The 21,919-nt window shown below is 41.7% G+C and overlaps 1 protein-coding gene across 6 annotated transcripts in view; it reads right to left on the bottom strand.

Annotated features, from left to right (window-relative positions):
• Nucleotides 1–348: 348 nt before the first annotated feature.
• The window catches only part of lmo7b (LIM domain 7b), a 26,178-nt gene continuing 4,607 nt past the window's right edge, over nt 349–21,919 (bottom strand). The window contains exons 5-32 of one of the 6 annotated variants that reach the window (XM_031846631.1): nt 21,123–21,229; nt 20,633–20,663; nt 16,674–16,787; nt 16,429–16,579; nt 15,607–15,760; nt 12,667–12,726; nt 11,822–11,990; nt 11,161–11,306; nt 10,858–10,987; nt 10,471–10,707; nt 10,090–10,359; nt 8,839–9,147; nt 8,366–8,480; nt 7,486–7,647; nt 7,186–7,361; nt 7,003–7,066; nt 6,829–6,888; nt 5,712–5,737; nt 5,471–5,578; nt 5,270–5,359; nt 4,113–4,291; nt 3,819–3,875; nt 3,445–3,497; nt 3,184–3,355; nt 2,862–3,047; nt 2,671–2,779; nt 1,268–1,370; nt 349–1,050 (exon numbers count right to left, since the gene is read on the bottom strand). In XM_031846631.1, the coding sequence (XP_031702491.1) occupies nt 1,028–1,050; nt 1,268–1,370; nt 2,671–2,779; nt 2,862–3,047; nt 3,184–3,355; nt 3,445–3,497; nt 3,819–3,875; nt 4,113–4,291; nt 5,270–5,359; nt 5,471–5,578; nt 5,712–5,737; nt 6,829–6,888; nt 7,003–7,066; nt 7,186–7,361; nt 7,486–7,647; nt 8,366–8,480; nt 8,839–9,147; nt 10,090–10,359; nt 10,471–10,707; nt 10,858–10,987; nt 11,161–11,306; nt 11,822–11,990; nt 12,667–12,726; nt 15,607–15,760; nt 16,429–16,579; nt 16,674–16,787; nt 20,633–20,663; nt 21,123–21,229 (3,561 nt within the window). In that variant the 3' untranslated portion in view covers nt 349–1,027. Of the gene's footprint in view, nt 1,051–1,267; nt 1,371–2,670; nt 2,780–2,861; nt 3,048–3,183; nt 3,356–3,444; nt 3,498–3,818; nt 3,876–4,112; nt 4,295–5,269; nt 5,360–5,470; nt 5,579–5,711; nt 5,738–6,828; nt 6,889–7,002; nt 7,067–7,185; nt 7,362–7,485; nt 7,648–8,365; nt 8,481–8,838; nt 9,148–10,089; nt 10,360–10,470; nt 10,708–10,857; nt 10,988–11,160; nt 11,307–11,821; nt 11,991–12,666; nt 12,727–15,606; nt 15,761–16,428; nt 16,580–16,673; nt 16,788–20,632; nt 20,664–21,122; nt 21,230–21,919 lie in introns of all 6 variants that reach the window. The other 5 variants (XM_031846630.1, XM_031846636.1, XM_031846634.1 and 2 more) reach the window with 5 other exon arrangements.

Below are 21,919 nucleotides of genomic sequence, written 5' to 3' on the forward strand. Positions count from 1 at the left end.
AACAGTTCCATAAATTGATATTTAATAAATCTACCAGCAACAATGCTACCCGTTATTCATGTCTATGTATACACAGACATCGTAGATGTTAATTCTTAGATACTTTACCGTCGGCTCATTGTCGCCAGCTAGGGTCATATTAAAGAAAACAAAATAAAAACACCAAGCAAACATACAGTAAACTCAATGAACATTATTTCATGTTTGAAAAGGAGTAAGACGTACGTAGCATCAGAAACATACACACTGGCCAGTACCTGTTCTGTCATGTAATATTTCATAACATTAAAATAGTCATATTGTACACTACAGACCTAACAGGTACTTTATAATTGTGGCATATGCAAATGACATTTCTACCCACAGTATGAGACTAACATTTCTGTTTTACCATGAGACCAATGATGCCCCCATGTGGTACACAAAGAAATAGAAGCCCTCAGATTATGTTCAGTGCACTTTATTTACAAAAGTGTTTCACTTAAGATTCTTACTTATACATGCGTTATAGATGCCCCTGATTTACCCCAAAGGGCACTTGGTGAGATTACAATAGAACAGAAAGTGCTTCAGTACAAGTTAAAATGTGCCTCCATACATGGGTTACATTAACAAAATATCTTTAATGTACTATTGGACAAATATCAATGATGACACAAGGAAATGACAAATAACAAAAACATTAAAGTAAAAGCATTCATCAAACAATAATTCCCATAATTACTTTATTTCATATATTAAACCTACATTTTATTGGAAACATATTAGCAGAAAACAAAAACTAAGTACCACATTTACCAAACTTAATTAAAAACAGCCATTAAATCTCTACTTTGCATGTGGATCCACAGATTGTTAGCATTTTATGTCACATCAGAGCATTTATGGTTTTACCAGCAGTTATTGTTGTAGACAAAAGGCATGGCTTGGCTGTGTGGATGATGTTTCCACTGTGTTTTCGTAGTTTTATCCAACAGAAGTTCCCAGTGATCCGGCTGCTCCCTCTATGATCTGGAGTACAGCGTGGTCACACGGAGGGGACACCAGCGGCTAAAATGGTAATAAGCTTTATTAATAATACAGTTAGATTTTTACTTGACAAGCTAATTAAATTCAAGTTTCCTGGACAGCTGTTCAGTGCAGTCCAAGTACATTTGGTTCAAAGTACATGATTAGGATTCATTCCTATTTTTCACGGCAAGGAAATCGGCCATAAAAGAACAATTGTATTGATTCAGAAAGAAAAGAAAGTGAGACCAATACTCACACTTGAGTTGGAAATAGCAGGGATCACAGTGGGGCTTCCGGCTTCGGATTCGAACCTGGACTCCAGTCTCAGTTCCTCCGAGATGTCGGTGGCAGCCCACACACTGAGGGGAAGAGGTGAGAAAAAGAACTCCAGCTGACCTGTAATGTGGGCTTTTCGCGTCTAAATAATTTCACCACATTGTCCGCCACCCAAACAAAGAACTAAGCTCAGTTTGCACATACAAACACATAGTACTCTATGGGTGTTATGTGCGTCTCTAGCTTATGTGGAGCAGAGCGATGTAGAAGTGATGTAGAAGTGATTTTCACATCTACATGCTAATGAACGTAGGTCTACTAAATGCGGGGGGGGTCCTCTGCCAGAGATTTTCACAGTAAGCATCTAAAAGCAAAGCAGGACAGCAGGCTGGCTTCTCCCGCTAAACCAGCCACATGCAGAAAACTAGAGAGCAACAGAGAAAAAGCACACAGGACTACGGCACCAGACAACCACCAGGCCAGATGCCTTACACAGATCAGGGGAAACACGGTTTACGAAAGCTGGAAGTATAGAAAGCTGTCTGAAATGCTCCTGCTAGCAGATGCCTATTAGGTGGATTTGATTCTAACTACAGATACGAGACTCCTAATGACCTTGTTAAAGGTGCAGTCACATTAGCCTTCAGTCTAAATAATTTTACCCCACAATAAGAAAGAATGTCACGGTTCTGCCGTACATAATACATATTGGGCAGCATGATCGTGGGTGTAAAGCATTCTCTAGTCAAGTTTCCATCCAAGTGTAGCAACAATATTCTTTAATCAATTTCAAAAGAATCAGCAAGAGAAAATGCAAATGAATGCATGTTACCATTCACCACCGTTAGGTGAATATTAGGAGTTGGGTGTATCCACAGCTGGTGGAGCCAATAAAAAGAATGTGGAAAACTTCATTCATATGGCCAGACGTTTCATGCATTTATCTATTATTTTGTAAGAGCATATTTTGTCTGTCTATTAATTCTAACACATCAATTGTATTTAAACTATCTTTGTAAAGCACTTTCGTCTCCACCATAGACTCAATACAATATGGTTGAGTCTCCGTTAAGTCAACCGTAGGTTTCTGAAGAACCGTTGTGAAACTCAAACGAGTGTCTTCTGCTGTCGCCATCTTGGCAATGAGGACACAGCCTAACTTACAGGCTAATCCAAAAACAGGCAAAGATGTGGATTGTTGGTGGAGCTGAGGCAGTGACGCAGCAGAGGAGACAGTTAGCCGCCAGCAACTTGAGACAGCACCTACCCGTCACTCAACTTTCCCAACTTTAAGCCAATATAATATAAACGGGGGGATGAAGTAATTATTTGCAAGGATTGGAGCTACTGTGACTGCACCTTAAGCTGGTCATGACCTCTCACCTGGAAACAGGCGAGGTGGAAGCAGAGACTAAGGGTCTCTATGACCATGGTTGCCCCAATACCCAGGACACGCTCACACACACAGCAAGTCCTCCTGCCACTGGACATCCTGGGGCAGCACATGTTAGGCCAAAATGAATGACAGCATAAAGAAAACAGAGAAAGGCTCTACGTTCAAATGAACTGCGTACCTGCCATGATGAGAGGAGTCAAATGTATTTCTCTGGGATAATATTGCTCCAGTGCTGTAGCGGGAGGAGGAGTTCCTACTCGGAGCACAGTAACCTGCAGCAGCAGATTGTGGACGAGGGTAACTGAATGTAGCGGTCGAGAAAGGGTACTGACGCAAAGTATCCAGGTCGTCCAGAGACTCATACCTGCAGAGCAGACGTCACAGTTCAGCAAACGCTAGTAAAGAGGCTTAAGGGAAAAAACAGTGAGGAAATGTCATAACCGAAAGATTTGAAACAACAGCTGCCTAAAAAAGGTGCGGCGGAGTCCCAATACTCCCACCTCTTCATAGGAACCCCAACATAGACTGGCTCCTTGTAAAAGCTGGTGCTGCGCTGACGTATCCAGCTGTTGTCAGTCAGAAGCTGAGTCCTTTTCTTCATCTCCTCCAATATCTGCTTCCTGTCTTTCTCAGCGTTAGACATAGACTGTCCTTTTCTTTTCCTCTCATCACCTGAACCACACAAAGCTTGGCAGGTTAGCCCAGTAATGTTACATCACCTCAACAGATGGGGAATATCATGACAGAGAGGGTAGACTAACCTATGGCCAGTTTGTAGGGGCCGGCTAATGCTGGGGTAGACATGGACTTTGCCCTGTGGAAGGAAAAAAAGAAAGAAAATGACAAATATGATGCTTTCATTTCTTGGTTTTTAATAATTGGGCTTTCAGCGTCAGCACCACGCTGGTTGCATGCCGACGTTAGCATCCAGGTGGTTCATCTTTTCACAAGAGGTAAAGGTAGTTGTAAATAATACCCACTTTAGAAAAATTACTAATCACCTTGTGTCATATTAATTGTCTTTGAGCAAACGATACTGTGCTAGGCTTGCAGACAACCAGACCGATATACTACACAGGGACATTTATGCCCAAAGCTAAATATTAAAAACCATTGGATGACAACTAGTCCTGACCTGTGTGCAAGAGACAGCTGAGCAAAACCACAGGAGTCTTTAGCCCTGAGGGACAGCCTGAGAAGCAGCGAAAGCAAAAGAAAGCCCAGCAGATTCAGCAACCGCAGCAATGTAGACGAGATCACGACAAGTCAGGGAGGAAAAAACAAAACAAGTCATGTTAAAGACTTTCTAAATAAAAATTCTCAATCTTTCATTCAATAGTCAGCACAGTGATTACACACACATAACACTTACACTCAGCAGGGATGGAAAAGAGCTGACAATGTTGGGGAGAAAAAAAAATTGATTTACCAGGCGTGTTCAGAATTCTTGTCATGCTGCTCTCCTTGTGCATTACTTTGAGGTTTCGATCCCGCTTCTTTCAGCTCATCTCGGGTCTGCTCTTCTTCTCTGGTTTTGTTTGTCAATCCATTCACATAGAGCTGGGTGCTGGCAGGGCTCTCACCACCATCAGTCATCTCAAAGGTGTTCTGCTTCAAATGCATTAAAAGGAAGCCGAGAAAAGAAATGAGGCTCTATAGAAACAATGTAAAGCACTGATATTTGATGCGAGTCGGGGGGCTCCAACATGAATCCTGTGATATTCCGGAAAAAGGAATTGAAAGGAAACCGTGTAATAAGCAGTAAAGGTGAGGTTTAGCAGGTTGTACTTGTTGCTGTCGGCACCCAACAATGTTTAAGGAAACTAATTATGCTGCATTCACATGGAATCAGGTATCATGGCGGAGAGATAACACCTTCTGGACGGCACGGGAAAAATGCATGAGCAATTATTCTAGTTATGCATGTAGCTAAAACATGTAGCTTTCTCCTAACCCTACGAGACAATTACTGTCTTTAACAGGCTGTAGTGGGCATAGTCTGACAGCCAGAGTGAAGATACTGTTGGCTGCTAGCTTGTCTGGAAGGGATGAACAACGCTCCAAAGTTAGGCCAAATGTTGGTGATGGAAAATGGGCATGGCAATTTTTCGAAGGGGTCCCTTGACCTCTCACCTCAAGATATCTGAATACAAAATTCTGCATACTGGGCTCCCTAAACAGTTTTGGAATTACATAAATTGGGTTTGACTGGAAACCCGAGACTTTCGGATTCAATGAGCCCAGTTGGATTCATGTGTGGTGACCTTAGTCCCCATAGAAGCCATTCCACATAGTGAGACTACTTTTTGAAACTTGAGGCGTCCGTATGAAATGACCTTTGGGATAATCACAGCCTCATGAAACTTTACAACCACAAACTAGAGACAGATATTCTTCAGTATATTGACAATAAGGGGGTTTCTGACTGCAATACAGTCTACAGTTATCATTATACATTCGTGGGGTAAGCTTTTTCTATGGCGGCTTTAGAGATGAAAATCTGATATAACTGGGTGATAATGAAATATATTATAACTAAAAATGTTGTGCCGGTTGGAAAAGGCTCAGAGGACCACTGAACATTACCCCCGACTTCCTGCATAACTCCCCCTTTGCATCTTGTTGTGCCCTCTGCCACTGTGATTCAAGCCTCTCCTGATCCCGCCGATATTGCTCCTGAAAAAACAAGCGCCAACATATTTGCATGTTGATTTCAATTTAAGATGATTAAGGTTATCAAGGAGTGTGCTGTAGTTCTGTTTGGAAACAACAAAAAAAAGTCTTCACCTGTAGGAGGCGCTCCTGCTCTTCCTGCCACTTCTCCTGACGCCTTCGATCCTCCTCAGGGTCCCACGACCAGCTGGAGGAGGAGGGGCTGAGGGATGGCACCTGGAGCTGGTGATGCACAGACAGACTGTAGGCTCAAACACCATCACACTGCAGCACACAAACTCTTTCAACACACATGCATAACTTATGTTTGAACATGCATGCAAACATCCTTTGATCAAGTGGCGTGGGAACTTACATCAGATATTGCTGATTCTGAACCTCCTGTGTGGGAAAATAACAGGTCAGCAGAGAACACGATACAGCAGCTCCTAAAGATGATCAAGTTGTGTGTAATGCCATGAAGACCACAAACACACACCACACAAAGGCTGGGGACACATTAGAAGACTGAGAATCCAAAGCATTTTGAAAATGTAGTGGATGACACGATGGATTATCTATTTTTACAGCATCCTCCTATGTGGCACAAAACCTTTGGCTGTAGCCGTAGCCAGAAACAGTATCAACATGAACCGTACAGATTGCATTGACTCCAGAGCTGGAGGGCTAGCAGGCCACTTCATAGTAAACAAGAGTTACGTGTACAACCGTGCTAGATGCCTAAGTGGATTAGATCTCAACTACTCTCATCTCCTCAGACTTTAGCTGACCAAGGATCAGCTCACCTATCTGCTAACGCATCCCCAGCCTAAAGACACTGCACGGAGCTACTGAAAAAGAAACAGTCGAGCAGAAGATTTAAGCATGCCGTAGTAAATTCGAAGAACGAGTATTCACACACTGCATGGCAACACAAATCTGCTTTTGTTCATATGTTGATGTTCACTACACGCAGTGTAAACATTTACCACACAAGTAAACCCATGAGCTGAATCCTGCCGAGCCAAAAGAGAGACGCCATTGTTACAGGACACACATCAGATTGATTAACAACCACAAAGGACAGCGTCACAAATCACTCATTGAGCAGAAGACCGAGCAGTAAATGAAGCATCTGTTGCACACCATAAAAGGTACGTTATAGACATGGGCCGTGCCGTCAGCACTGTGGTTGCTAGTCAAATTTGAGCCAAGACCGCCCCAGTTTGCAAAAGCAATTATTTATAGAAATACTACATCTTGAATACTTGGCTTGTACTTCGGGTGCTTTGATTAAAACCCTGTTAAAAGTACTAATTTAATTATAATGGTACCAAAGCAAAAACTCATCTAATCACTGCGCATCTTACGATTCGTTTTAAAATCAGCGGCTCCCTTCTAAAAATGAGCTTTAAATGAATACCCAACAATTAACTAAGCACCAGCCACCAAAGCTGCTACACAAGAAGTTTAAGTTCAAACTGGAATTTTACCTTTCCGTTTGAAAAATTCTGCCCTCCTTTTCTGATTTGTCCTACTAATATTATTATAATCTATATGAAGAGGAAGGATTGATTAGGTGAGAAACATCAATTCATACCGTTTACAAGGAGTTATTTGCAAAATAGGTTTGTCATGTGATATTGTGCAGACTTTATTCTTATTACCTTTACTTCTGGCTGTGCTGTGGTTGTCAGCGAGCTCTCCATACATGACTTTACCTTGTAAAACCTGGGCAGGTGAAAGAACACCAAGATTCACCCGATGAGCACCACTTATTAAGCTGCAACAACAGAAGTTCTGTGCATCCTTTTTGAACTGAAGTGATAACTGGCTAAAACATTGCTCACATTGTCGGTCTGCCCATTCAATTTGGACACTTTCCTGACTGCGGTGTCTGTCGAGGCACCACTGTTGGCATGGAGATCGGGGGAACCCATCAGAACAGGCGCTGCGGCAGTCAGATTGAGGGTCATCCTGCTCTGGCCTGGCTGGTTGTGATGACTCCCTTCACTGGTGCTCCAATCTAATGGGAAACCAGCCATCAAAACTAAGGCCACACCGTTTGTGACCACTGGTCAGAGATTGAATTAGCACAAATAATCAAGGTGGTAATAATCAAGACTGTCTTCTTTGGCTCATTATCTTACCCTTGTTGCCATAGCGCCGAATGTCCATGGTCAGATTGCCGGTTTGCAGCGACGATGTCATTTTATCCTTCCACTGGTTGTAGTTCATGTGTGCCACTGCAACTCCATTAACAGCAACAATCTCATCGTCCACACACAGCTGACAAAGCTCCGCTGGACTGCCTGAGGAGGGGGGGGAGGAGACAGGCATGAGGGATATGAAGACAGCGAAACATTAAAAAGAACAAAAAAAAACAAAACAGTAACAGCTTCAGAAATGATTTGTTTAGCACAAACTGAGACGCAGTATTGAGGACAAGGTTGCTGTTCCAAGTTGAAAAGTAGGCTAGTAAGCCGCAGTGAGTAAGTGACACCTCTCTCACTTCTAATGACATATTCATGGTTGACTTTTAAATCACTGGCTACAATTTGTAGCTTTATGCATGTAAAGCAAATGCACACAAATTAAACATCAACATGCCATTAATCAAATTATATAAAGACTTTTTTTTTAATGCCAAAAAAGAGAAGAGAAGTATTTTTGCTCTCTTTCCAGGCACATGAGAAGCTGCTCATCTTCGCTCTCAAACTGCCTCAGACACATCATTTATGTTTCAATAGTGACAATTGTCTAAGCTCCGTCTGTTCTGAAAGCAGTTACGGTCTTGAACTACTGTTCTTTTTGTAGGTGCAGGATGTTAAAACAAACGTCCTCTTGAGGAAGCAAAAAAAACAACAACTTGAGAGGACAATGTGGCACTGCCACCACCGAAACAAAAATGTCTGTCTTGTTCTACAATAAGAGGTTTAAAGAGTCATCACTTTGTCAGACTAACCATAACTGGGATGTCAGTGAGCCAAAATTTCAGCAATCCACAGATAAATATAGCAAGATTCTTACCAGGTTGAATGAATTTAACTCTCGCGCCTGTGGAGTCCCAATGAGTCTGGAGACCAAAGTCTGGTCTACTGTTGGGTTTAAGAGTCAGGCTCACTCTCATGTCACTGTGATCCACCTGAAACACACACACACGTAAAGGTGACACCCTGTGATCCAATGTCCTGTGCTTCCTGGTGGAAACTAGATCCATATAGTAAGAAATACACACCGAGAGACCAGTTTATTATGTGCAATGCAGCGCAATCACGGCAGCCCTGCAACAAATGCCGTCTTTGGGAAGTTTATAACGTTCAGGTTTTGTTTTGGTTCAGCATTATATCAAAAATCATTTTTTCAACCCTCATTTACTCAAATAAGGAAGGCAGAATATGAAAACCACCTCAAACATTAAGGTCATTATTAGCTTTAGGCATTTTAGGGCTTATATCGTTGACGGCCCTGCACATCCACACAGGTGTTTTAATCCAGCATACCTTTGGGAGGGTCGAGCTTTTGTTGCGGTGGGTCTGCGGGTTTGAATACGGCCGCGGTACCATCTTGGTTTGGGAGCAGGGCTGATAGTTGTAGCCATTGGTCTGGCTGGAGAATGTGACACCTTTCACCGCCTCCCTCTGCTCTGTGACATTCTGCTTCACCTGGTTAGCTTCCTTCTGTGCGATTGAGGCCTGGTGCTGACCTTTCAGATGGGCGGTCGCATTCTGCCTTTTGAGTGAAGATTTGGTGGTTGGAGAAAAAGACTCTTCTTTCTCACTGTTCAAAAGCTGACCTTCGTTTTTGTCTACCTGGAGATTAACAACAACAAGATGTGCTCAAAAGGACTGTACAAATAGATTTGCCAAATGTACTCTGCAGCATTTGACATGAGACTGTGCTGACGTTAAGACAACTGGTACTGAATGTGAAAATAGAAATGTGGAATCTTGTACCGAGTTGACACCGTTCACAATGGTGCACCAGCATTTCTAATATTAATGAGGGCGATCAAAGAAAACAAAGGTAACACAAGCTCACTTACATATAGTACACACACACATACATGCCCCCCAAAACACACACACACACACACACACACACACACACACACACACACACACACACACACGCACAAAATGCTCTCATTACATTAACTAGCTTGCGCCTTCTTGGCTTACTAAACAAGTCCCTTCTGAGCACTAACCTTCCATCAAGACTGGATTATAACCTCCAGACTAACATAAAATCAGCAGGTGGCAAGTTCTTCTAGTTTAAAATCTTTGACACATTCATTTTAATTTTCACAGAGAGACAAACACTATCTATGGCTTTATCCCAACATAGAAAGCTACACTATTACATCTATTAAAAACACAACAAGCCACACTGCTGCACCAGGTGACATCTTCCTTGTTTATGATGACCATGGGAGTTATAGGTTATTTTGAGTTTATCCCACTTCCTGTCCTGTTGACTTAAATCCTTGTTAGGGCACAAATGTGCCGGCTGAAACTAGTCCCAGACAAATGCACCAAAACCCCCATTTGAGTAAAGTTTGATTAAAAGTACGGTACCCAGCTGTTTAAGGAAATTATTTTAAACTAATAAATAAGAAAAAAGTAGAATAAATACCAGACGTATTCTTTAAACCAATACAGGAAACAAGCACATAATGGTGACTTACTGTGTGGAGACTATTTGATTAAACTCCAATACATTCAAAGAGCAACAGTGAGAACCAATGAACTCACGTTGCACAGTCTCGGCAGCAAGGACACCCTAGACTGCTTGGTTCCAAAGGGTCTGGCTGTGATTGCAGAAGAGAGACGAGTTGAGCCCTCGGACCTCCGGTAGCCACGAGGAAGGCTGGCTGAGCCGGACCACGATCCTGTGCTGGACAAGTACTTGTAGGCGCCTGCAACCTGCTGGCCTCTGCCTTGCTCCACGGCTGGTTCCCAAGATGTCTTCTGGCTCTCCTCCTGGGACTTGTGGTTCAAGTCCTCCAGAGCACCAACTCCTGCCTGATAAACAGCATCGGGGCACAAAGTGGGAACACTGAATGGAGGTTCCTGGTGACTCGACATGGATTCAGTAGGATCCCTGGTGTTGGTCGACTTCATCGTCACATTTACCTGTAAAGATGTGTTCAGAGTGGAGATTTGCTTTGTGAAAACATTTTCTGGTTGTGCCACTTCTGTTGTGGGCTGGGGAGGAGCTGGGCTGCACTGCGCTTTGACTTGCGTCTGGGAGCGGAAAGGATAGTCTAGAGAAGGGGTGGTAACTGCTCCATCTGAAGCCAAGGAGGCTGAGTGGGTCTCCTCTCCCCAGGTGTTCCCATCAGAGGACAGCATGGCTCCATCTGATGATCCCTAAGGATCAATAAGTCAACATTGGAGAATTGCAATGCAAAAAATGTTCACAATAATTACACTAAAGTCAACACAACCAGGGACAATGATCAAGGTCAGGCTGGCACAACAGAACCCATCACTTGGGTGATAAATGGAGATGAAAGATACCTCTGTGGAGTAGCTGCGGGCCTGCAGAGCCCGAGTATGTGGCCGGAGATTAGAGCTCCATGATTTTGATGGCGAGGAGGTGGAGTAAGGACGAGGGGCAGCGTAGTGCCGGCGTGGTGCCTGCTGGTCACTGGGGATTTGTCACACGAGGAAGGAGAAGCAGATGTAATAAAGGAAGCAGAAAAGATGGGGGGGGATGTGTCATATTACATGAGTTCACTGTGGCGTACTGAACAGATATCAGGCAAGGTCGGCAGCTTTAGATGGACACGCTTCAACTTAAGATTTGTTGCAGGAGCGTACCTTAGCAGTCTGCCTTGTGCTTCTTTCTTCTCAAATTGAATCATGGCCCCATTGGCCATCTGGTTAACGACATGCTCTCCATCTTGTGATTTGCTGCGGGGGTCAAACTTGCTGCTCCTGCGACGATTCTTCCACTTTGTCAAGTCCTGAAACAAAATGCACAACCCGATAACCCTGTTGCTTGTTTGCATAGACCTTCAATGCAATGTTAAATTTATTTGAAGGCTCAAAACTCACTCTTTCATCCGATCATATTTTAGAAAACAATCTTTTTGTTGAGATTGAAAGTTCCTTTTTCACTCGTTAGGTTGGTTGACAAAACAATCTCAAATTTAACAAGATTTACTGGCATGATCATACTCAGATACAGTAATGCTAAGTCTTGCTCATTACGATCACACATCTTCCTCAGCAGATGAAGTTGCTACATTAACATTAAAGCATTAATAGCAGTTATCAAGGTAAGAATAAACTATCAATCCCAATTTTTAAATCAACATTGAAGAAAAGTGTTTAGAAAAACAGAAATTCCAACATATAATTCCATGACAAGTGAGCAAACCATCTGCTGAAGAAAATGGGGAGCTTTGGAGTATCTCTCACTAACCACTGCTAAATGGACCTTATAGATTATTTCGGTGTAAGGCTTTTCTAGACTTACATCATGCCATTGAGCTTCACTGTCCTTGGCAGCAATGCTACATTTCAGTTTGTTTTCTTGGTTGCACTCCCTTGCCATGTCCGTGTCGTGGTCCAAATCATAGATGGTTTTCCCACCAGGAACTTTACGCACAGGGTACACCATCGGAATGTCACTGAGTGATTTGCTCCTGGTTCAGACGGACAAAGAGGCAGGACATGGGAATGAATAACAGATCTACAGAGCAAACAAACAGTGCAGCAGAACGATGACGAATAGTAGCATTGCAATGCAGCGCACACAAACAGCTGCTTTCTGTACATGCTCCATGTCAGCTCAATCACACACACAGAGCACACCGAACATCACAGGCCAGAGCGCCACAGTATTCACAGCTGCAGCACGACATATTCTGCATCCAAACAGAATCCTTAGCAAAGTGCAAGCAGGAGAGTCGCATGCAGGTAACGCAGCAGATGCTCTCTGGATAACACAACAGCCATGACTTGCAACAAGTAATAGCACTGCTGTGGGCAACAGAGGGTGTAAGATGACATTCAAATAACTTACAGCAGCATTTAGCAAGCAGGTGGTATATCAAAACTGTGACACGATTTAAATGGGCAGAACCAAGACTGATTACAAACAATCCTGTAGTTTGTCATAAATTCTACTGTCAGGAAAATTGATAGTGGGAGGTATACCGAGTGCTTCATCTTTATGAAAAGACAAATTATGTTTGCAGCACAATTTAGGTAGGTGGGTAAGCTGAATACAAACAAAAGCACACCCAGATGACGCAGCAACAAAAGCAGTTATGGCGCGAGCGGTCTCAAGACACCTTTGCTTAAAACTGAGGGACTCACCAAATCCAGCCAGGGTTGACCTGAACTGGTGTCTCAGGTCTGACCTGGATTTGATATGCTCTACATAACCAAAGAAAACAGACACACAGACTGTGATGAACACTATTATCTAAATATAAGGCACCATGATTTGATAAAGTAACTAACATCATAGTAACACACAATGAAGCCCAGGAATGACAAGGGGCTAAAGTGAAGTAAAAACATCACATAGAGAAGAGGCATGGTATAGATTACGAGCAGGCAACATTATTTGACAGATACAACACATATGCCCTCAGTACCACAGCTGTAATATAAAAGACAACAAAGATCTTGGCAGAAATAATGTGCAAAGAATGCGCAATATTTTAGTTTATTGATCCACTCAATTTATCCACACCAAAGCCAGACTCACACAGAGTGTGAACTGGAACACAGCGCTGGCAGAAAAAGGTGTGATAAATTACATGACTCTGTTATGGCTATCAAAGTACGACAAGGCACATGAGTCATCTGTTTAACCATTATGAACTAATGAGTCACTCCGCATGATGCTGTTAGAAAGTCCTTACATCATCAGCACTATTAAAAAAGAAAAAAAAAATAAATAAATAAAAAAAAAAAAAAAAGATTACACAGTGCAGTAGCTAGGAAAACAATCAGTAGCAGTACGAATTCAAAGCATGTTTAATTTTCCTGATAACTTCATGAAACATCTATGTGATAAACAGGGCAAAATTTGCATATCACAAATAAATGGTTTGCTGATGAATTAGAGATTTGCAAATGCACTTTTCCACTTTCCTACATGACGAGAAGAGAACAAGTAGGTTAGTGTTTTAGAGCTCGTGTCAACACTCTGTACAGTTTGCATTAGCTGTGGATCTTTAGGACAGTAGTGAATGTTCAGGTTTGGGAGAAAGCTTCTTAGAGATGGTTTGACGCTCTCCAGATGTAGCAGAGATGTTTTGCACAGTAGCAGATGTCGAAAGCCGGCAAATGAAGTCAAATACTTCCACGGAGGAGCCCAAAGTTTTACGGCTACAGTCAAAGAAAAGGAACAGAAGATGCATGAAATGAGTACATCACTAACAACTTAAAAAACAATACAGAAAGTCTTCGAAAGAGAAGAAATTCGATACAAATTTGAAAGATGTTGGGTTTGGCTGTTAAATGTCATCTTTCTTGCAAAGTCGTGCTAGCTATTTCCATGTGCCTAGCAAACTAGGATTTAGGTTGCTGCTGTAGTGAAGCTGGATTTAGTAACTTTTTCTAACACTATAGCTGAAAACAATAGTTGACAGAAAACATTCGACCACATGCAACACAGCAGGTTATTTTAGCACCACACAAAATGTTTCATGTTAGATTTCACTGAACGAGGTACAGTCAACGTCACTCCAGCCATGTAATGTTTTCTGTGTAATGTGCAAATTAAAACAGTACAAAACTGCAGCTTCAGCTTTGCATTAGTAAATAAAGCATTTGTAAATCCTAAAGCTTCAACGCAGCTTTGCTTAAAAGAGCAGTAAAATCAGCCAACAGACCTTAAGCCTTGCATTTTACGATACCAGGGTCTTCTCTGAGAGCCGAGGTAGATTGTGCGCACACGAGTGTCCTCTTCGGGTGTCCAATATCGGGGTAAGAAGCGGTCGTAGTTTGGGTTGTTGGATGTCTGATGAAGGGTCTGCTGCACTCGCCGGAAATACAAGTCATCAAGGGCAGGGTCTGCGTCAGTATAATCATCCTCAGAGTCGTCCTCACTCTGAGCTCTCAGGAAAAGCTCTTCATCAATGGCACAATCTGAAGGACTCGCAGTGTGGCGGGGTTGAGGGGAGAGAGGGGCATCTTCAATGCTGCGGCAAAGAGCGGTATACCCACGTCTATGTCGTATCACACAGACATCACTTTTGATAAAATAGTTACACCGAGTATCACAGAAATGATCGCTGAGCTGCTCCAAAATGTTAAAAGGTGGAAGTGTGGCTGATGATTAATGCATGGAGGCAAATTCACTGCTTTTTGAGGAGACGGTTACGGTCCAAGCAGTGGAGGGGTAGGTAGTGTGGTTGAGAAATAGAGCGAAGCAGAGCACCGACAACACACTGGCCTGCCACATCAAATATTGTATATGATCATCGCTTATATTGTTGAGCAACACTTTAATGAATATCTGTTTTTAAACTAGAGTCATAATATAAATCGCATAATAAATTCCGAGGCAAAAATTCACCCACCTAAAAAAGTACTTTAAAAAAAAAAAGTCCACTTGTCATATTGATAACTAGAACGTGGACCGGCTGCTGCAAACAAGTGATGAAAACAAAAGCACATCACTCAGTCTAGATTGACAAAGTAGTTCTGATGTAATTCTCGCATGAAAGACGAAATAATACAAGGTATAGATATATGCAAATAATTACCACCGGGTAAAAGTGACTGAGTCTACTTGTGACGGCTGTGTTCACGAATGCACGTCTCTCCACATCACTGATTTGGGCTTTGTGTGAAGAAAAATAAGTTAATAGAAAAAAGCAGATCAGTGCTTAACCAATTTGAAAACCTTGAAATTTGATACACAATGAGTTTCGACCAAAAACAATCCATGTCATTGTACCATTGATAGATATTATTGAACCCAGTTCTCTCATCACACCATTTTTTGCCAGATACAATATTAGAATGACAGCAGTTTCCCAAATACTGTATGTTTCGGTTTTATTCGGTTGGAATAAAATTATCTTGTCTAGGGGTATGTTCAAGTCGAAATTCCACATGAAGTAAATATGTGCAAATACAAATAAACAGACGTTCAAGTCATAAATGAACGTTAAAATCCACAGGGGAATTAAATGTTATATGTATATCTAAATCAATTGTAAACAGTTCTTAAGCAGCTATGGATAAGTGAGTTAGTGGCAGTCAGTGAACTCTCAGTAGCCGAAACATTTGCAGTACCTGGAGAGTGGACTAGCGCAGCCCCTTCCAATATCCTCCCGTCCTTGCTTTCTCCGTAGGGGCAGCGGTGGGATAAAACTTTTGTTTTGCTGGGTTGAGGGCTGTGTGGTCTCCATCTTGAACACCTCCTCAGCTTCAGCGTCACTTCCACAACCTTGAGACCGCAAAAATACGTGGAAAATGAGAAACAAAAAAAGGATACAAGTCTGGAGAACAGCGAGGGGAAACGCAAGCTAAAATAAACGAAAAAGAAAACCGAGTAGGGCAAGAATGCATAGAGTGTTCCTTAGAAGAACGTTAGTGAGTGACTGAGTCTTTAGACGGCCAAGTACTTTGCCCTTTCTCATCACACAAACTTTTATCACCACAGTGTGGAACTTGCCACAATCTATCACTGACGTGCACGGAGACCAAGCGCAGTAGTGAGAAGACAAACGACACATTGAGTAAGAAGATCAGAATGTTGTTGATCCAACAAAAATTTGGTTGATCAAGACGAATAACTTGGTTGCATGTGAAACAATCAACTTATTGTAATTCATGAGTTATGATGAATGCATTTCTTCTTTAGCAGACCGACAGTAACAGGTAGGTCTTCTCATGGGAAAAAAAGTGTTTGTGGATTGGATGCGATGTCTTCAACTCACTGCACCAAAATAAAGTTTGAAGCAAAAGGGAAAGAATGTGTCACTATTGGCCACAGTGTTTAATTACAAAGTGATTTCAGGTAATTATATACTTTACAGTCAAACAAAAAAGGGAGTCACACTTCATTCCGGTGGTGTGGAGTGCACAGGTCATTGACCAGAATGATAAACACACCTTCACTGTTAAGGTGGAGGGCTCTGAAATCCAGAGAGTCGATGTTGTCCACAGAGTTCTGGGTCTTGTAGCTCGGTCTCATGAGACGACATTCCTCCCTCTCTGGGTACCAGCACTCTTTCACAAACGCATTGCTGCCCTCATCAAGTGCCTGGATTTAGAAGGCAGAGTTAAAGTCAATAATAATAATAATAATAATAAATAAAGAACTACAACTACATTAAAAGCCTAGAAGAGCAGTTCACCTTGGACAAGGCCAACCCTAAGAGCCCTTCGAAGGCCTTGAAGTTCAGCTCAGGACCAGTGTAGAAAGCGTCAAGGTGAGCCTTGCGACCCAACCAGTAGATTGTGACGAGAACCTGAGAGTGTAAATGGACAACGTCACCGACCACACACACACACACACACACACACACACACACACACACCCAACTTCCCCTTCCCTGCTAAAAAGGAAAGTGTAGGGTTTTTAGCAGCCTGTCTATTTTACTCACTTATTATACCCCATATATGGCCAAGGCACAAAATGAAATACCCACCCTGATCCAACTCATCTCCAGCTGAAAAGCTCACGCCACAGAGAATAACTTGTTCAATATCGTACTTGTAGATGTACAGTTTGGCAGTTTAGGATCCAGGCCAACATAGACAAAAACTATTTCCAACTGTTGTAGTCAAGAGATATGACCCGACAAATCAATGAAAAGTTACAATGACGATACGAAAACACAGATGTTGTAAGTGTATAAACTGTAGATTCTTCTCTGGGAACCATGAATGTCTGTACCAAATCATGTGCCAATTCATCAAGTAGATGTTAAGATACTTCACAGGATGAATGAAAAACCTGACCTGCTGGTGGTGCAACAGGAAAGAAAATCAAAGGATCCCCACAGTCATTAGGATTTATCCTCTGGTGACCATGAATATCTGTACCATATTCCATTGCAATCACTCACACATTTCTTTTTTTGGATATTTCAGTCTGGACCGCCTGATCGACATTGCCAACAAAAATGTTGTGCAATTGCGAAGTTTCCCGCAGCATCAGCCACAAGAAATGCTGGCGAGGCACGTGGCCTTCACAAGAGCCCAAAACGCCATTAATTAAGACAGCGAGTAATGGCATGGGAAATATGGACCTCTTTCTGGCGTTTCATTATATGAGCTAGGAAAACGCTTTGGACACGATTTGTATCTCATTTGCCTTGAGGCGAAGGGCATTATTTGATGGACGGCCTTTCTTCAGGGCAGAGCAGCAGCCCGTGTTGCAAAGGGATCATCCACAACACTACATGGCAGAATTTTTCTGTTTGTATCTTAACAAAGTCATCATAGAGCAGTCAGCAGATTGAAAATATCCACATAGGGGCCTTGAGAGATTTGAATCATTGAATAAATATTTTATAGCACAGTGCTCGATGAAAAAGACGATTACGAGTGGTAATAAATACCTCTGTATGGATTCCCCATTATGCTTGATTAGTGTCTGTAGCTGCTACCTTACCGGTCCATTGAAGGCACGAACACAGACATTATCTCAGCTCTAGCCATCGCAGTGGTGTACCAATACAACCTAATAGAGGGTTACTTTCATGTTTTTCAGCACAAATGACAGTCACTGTAATAAGCAATAGCAGAAACACATTTCTGTTGGCCATCTACTCCCGTTTAAATCATTGAAGCTACAATTGTTTTTAGTTTTCCCTCATTTGTATACCTTAGCGTAAACAAGCATTACGGGCTCATGCAAGTCTGAAGCACAGAGACAGGATGTGTTCGTTATTCGCTAATAGCCTGCCACCAACCTCATGCAAAGCAAATCATTACACTACACACAACAAGAAGGTTAATCCTATTTAATGGTGTTATTTGCCACATGATTTTATTTACAGTTAGTTATTTAGGCACCCTTAAATCTGTCATCAAGCCCCGTTAACGTTGGCCCTAATTCAAATCAGTGTTTGGCAATTAGCAGACACTATAGAGCAGGGATGTCAAACTCATTTTCACCTCGGGCCACATCAGCATCATGGTCACCCTCAAAGGGCCGGTTGTAACTGCAAGACTGTATAAATGTAACTACCCCCTAACATATTGTTAAATAACCGTCTCTGCATTTGATTATTGTTTATTCAAGTGTAAAAATATTGTACATGCAGTTATATAAATGTAAAAATATATTTAAGCACATTTCTGTTATAACATAAATCCTTTTAATTTATGGTTAAGAAACCCACATTACTCTATCAAAGATCAAACTTTTAAAGGAAATCCCTGTCGTCGTCCCGTGCATGGCAGCTACAACTAAGCGCTCCTCACCAACAGTAAAGTCTGCCTTCAGCCTCTTATAAACACTGATAGATGCGCTGTATCCGTGTTGTCTGTGCTTTCATCAACAGCTAATGAAGAAGACAAGTCCCTGCTCGTCTCTTCGGCTAGCTGTGTTAGATTGCTGCTAGTTCCTGAACTCGGTCAGCGATGGTGTTTCTTCACAAACTGACATTTTAAAAGTCTGTATCTGGTTGGAGCACACTTGCTCACATACCTTTAAGCATGCACTGGGCTGTAGCTTTTGTAAATATATATTCTTCTGCGATTGCAGTCTGCCTTTTAATTCTTTATGTTTTTCTTGGAGGCTAAATTTAGCATACTTACCGTTTTTTCTCCTTGAAGCACAAACATGTATTCGCTTTCACATCTTTCATTAAATTGCCTTCCCTCTGCCTCAATTTCTCTCTTCTTGGACATTTTAGGATTATTTGTCGATCATTTTCAACTCAAAATCACTAGATGGAAAACCGCTTTACGGGCTGTTGCCTCTCCTGTCCACCTGTTGTGATCGTTTTAATGTTGGCACACAGACAACATGTTGCCATCAGTGAATAACAGTGGTGTATAGCATGTGAACCACAGATAAATTACAGTTTACCTTCACCATCACAGTGTGAAATAAAATTGAACTATTTAACGCCTATATGGAAAAACTGCTGTCTAGCGGCAGGTTGTCGTCATTTCACAAAGTCATGCATTGTGGGAGATGAAGTTTATTGTCACTGTAAAGCAGCATAGACTTTAATTTCAAGACAACCATATGCCTTTTATATGGAAGCCCATTTCCGGCAGCAAAAAATAAATTACAAAAAAAAGATGAAAAGTTAGACTTGATAATAAAAATATCCTCATGGCACTTTTGGTGCATCCATCTGTAACCATGACACTGAGCAGATGTTTCCAGTTGCTGTTCAATGAAGGTTGCAACCTCAGTTTCATTCTTTCTACATCAGAGCCGCTTCTTGCTGAAAATCCTTTTAAGGGTGCGTTTGCTCAGTACAATCCCATGAGAAACTGCAAGAAGTATTTCATCTGTTTTAAAGCGACGTTTAAAGTAGTCTATTTTTTTGGAATTTTGTTTGCTGCCGGATTCGTGGGCCACATAAAATGATGTGGCGGCCCGGGGGCCTTGAGTTTGACACATGTGCTATAGAACATGACGTAACTGTAAGAATGAAGAAAATCAATATTTGCAATATCAAACAGGCTTCTCCAAGTACAGAAAACTATCCTTACTGATTGTAAATGTTTAGGGTGCAACAGTACACGTCTACGTTAATCCACAATGTATCACTGCTGTAGGTAAAAACAGTGAAGCTCAGCTCGGTATTGCAACTTCAATTGTTTATGTATCTGGTTGGAGACCTGCATAAAAACTGGGGATTTCAATGGACACAAATTGACCCCAATTGGTTAATTCAAAGAAAAACGCTACACCCATTTCAAAGAAAGAGTGCTCTGACAAACAGCCTCATTACTGTGTCCGAGTTGTCAGCTATTGTGTGATTCAAATGAGGCTTCCCAGATAACCAAACAACCTCATAAACTTCGAAACATAAAATACCAGCCGTGCACACAAGCGTGTACACATACAGTACTCGTGTATGTCTCACTCTCACACACTCTCACACACACACACATTAACCCATAGCGGTGAAACATAAAACTACATTTTGGCACAGACTGAGGTTTAATGCCAGATTATTGGAAAAAATACCATGTAGACAACTAACTCAGTAAAGTGGAGTAAGACTGAGTTGCCTTTCAGGTTTTGAAACTCAATAGGCAAGAGAGGGAATCATGAAAATATATGAATGATAGAAAAACATTTTTATACTTATGTCAGAGCAGTCATTCTGGTCAAACTTACATTTTTGAGTCGCCGGTCGCTTTCATCTCGCCTATAATAAAAAAAAAGAAATTCATACAGAAGAGTGATGCTCTTAATGCCATTTAAAGTATACTGCTGTTAAGCGGGGGGAATCTACAGTGACATCTTAAGCCTTCTCATTTGCAACTAAGCTACTTATCAGCATGTACAGAGAGGCAGACAGGCTATCAACTCCTACAAAGCAGCAGCTTGTCGTCAGGCACAGCTCATACCTTTAAAAAATGCAAAGCAGCCGTGAGACTCGGACTATAAACTTTTTCCAGCACAGGCATTGCAGTTAAAACCACCTCAGTGTTAAATGTGCTCCACGCAGCCAAACAATGGAATCAAGCCGTCATACTAGTCAAGTGGGTTGACCTTCAGAAGTGAAAGGTGTGCATCTCTGTGCTGGCATGAGCTCCTGCAGCTTGAGGCAGTTGCACACATTCACTTAACCTGACGAGACACTGCTTCTGTCAGTCATCTGTACCTGAGTGTTGCACGAGTGGACAGGTCCTGCAGGTCTCCTGGATGAAACAGCTGAGACACATTCAGTCCCACTTTCCCGCAGCCTTTCAGGAATACAGTCACATTATCCTGGAGATTAAAATGACAGACAGCAAAAATGAGTGCAGGTAGAAAACTGGTAGAGAATCAGAACAGCGCGTCAATGCGGTTTGAATTCATACATTGATTATTATTATTATGAATTAGCCTGCAATAATTAAATTACTTGTAGATACTTTTGCACATTGAAATCTGACATTGGTGAATGGCAGGTTAAGTCAAAGCTACTGCTGATTTTAAATGTAATGTTAAAGCTTTCAATGAATGTCATGATGACCTACAGGTTTACTTTCATTGAACGTTCATTTTCATTAACATTTGTTAAACTAACTACACAACTAGATTCTCGTTTTTACTGTATTTAATGCAACCAAAAAAAGATAATGAATCTTCTAATTTTTAGGTAGTGACCCTTGGCTGAAATAAAAAAATACAAGCAGGTTTTATTTGCTCTGCTTGGGGCTGCCTGTAACATTATGCTCGATTAAAGACAGGCTTCCTGCGTTACGTGACAACACTAGGAAGCAGCAGCCACAATCTTAGCAAAGCAAATAACAATTAATACTTTCAGTCATTAAAAATTGGTGAGAAAAGCATGATTTATCTTAACAATGGCAGTTTCTACTTATTCTACACCATAAATGTAAGCCCTTACATCACTTAGAGTTAGTCAGATAATGCTTAGGCAGCCTCTAGTGGCAAATAGAAAAACTATGAGTC

This window comes from Anarrhichthys ocellatus, unplaced genomic scaffold (genome assembly GCF_004355925.1).
Source record: "Anarrhichthys ocellatus isolate YVR2014 unplaced genomic scaffold, GSC_Weel_1.0 scaffold6, whole genome shotgun sequence".
NCBI lineage: Eukaryota > Metazoa > Chordata > Actinopteri > Perciformes > Anarhichadidae > Anarrhichthys > Anarrhichthys ocellatus.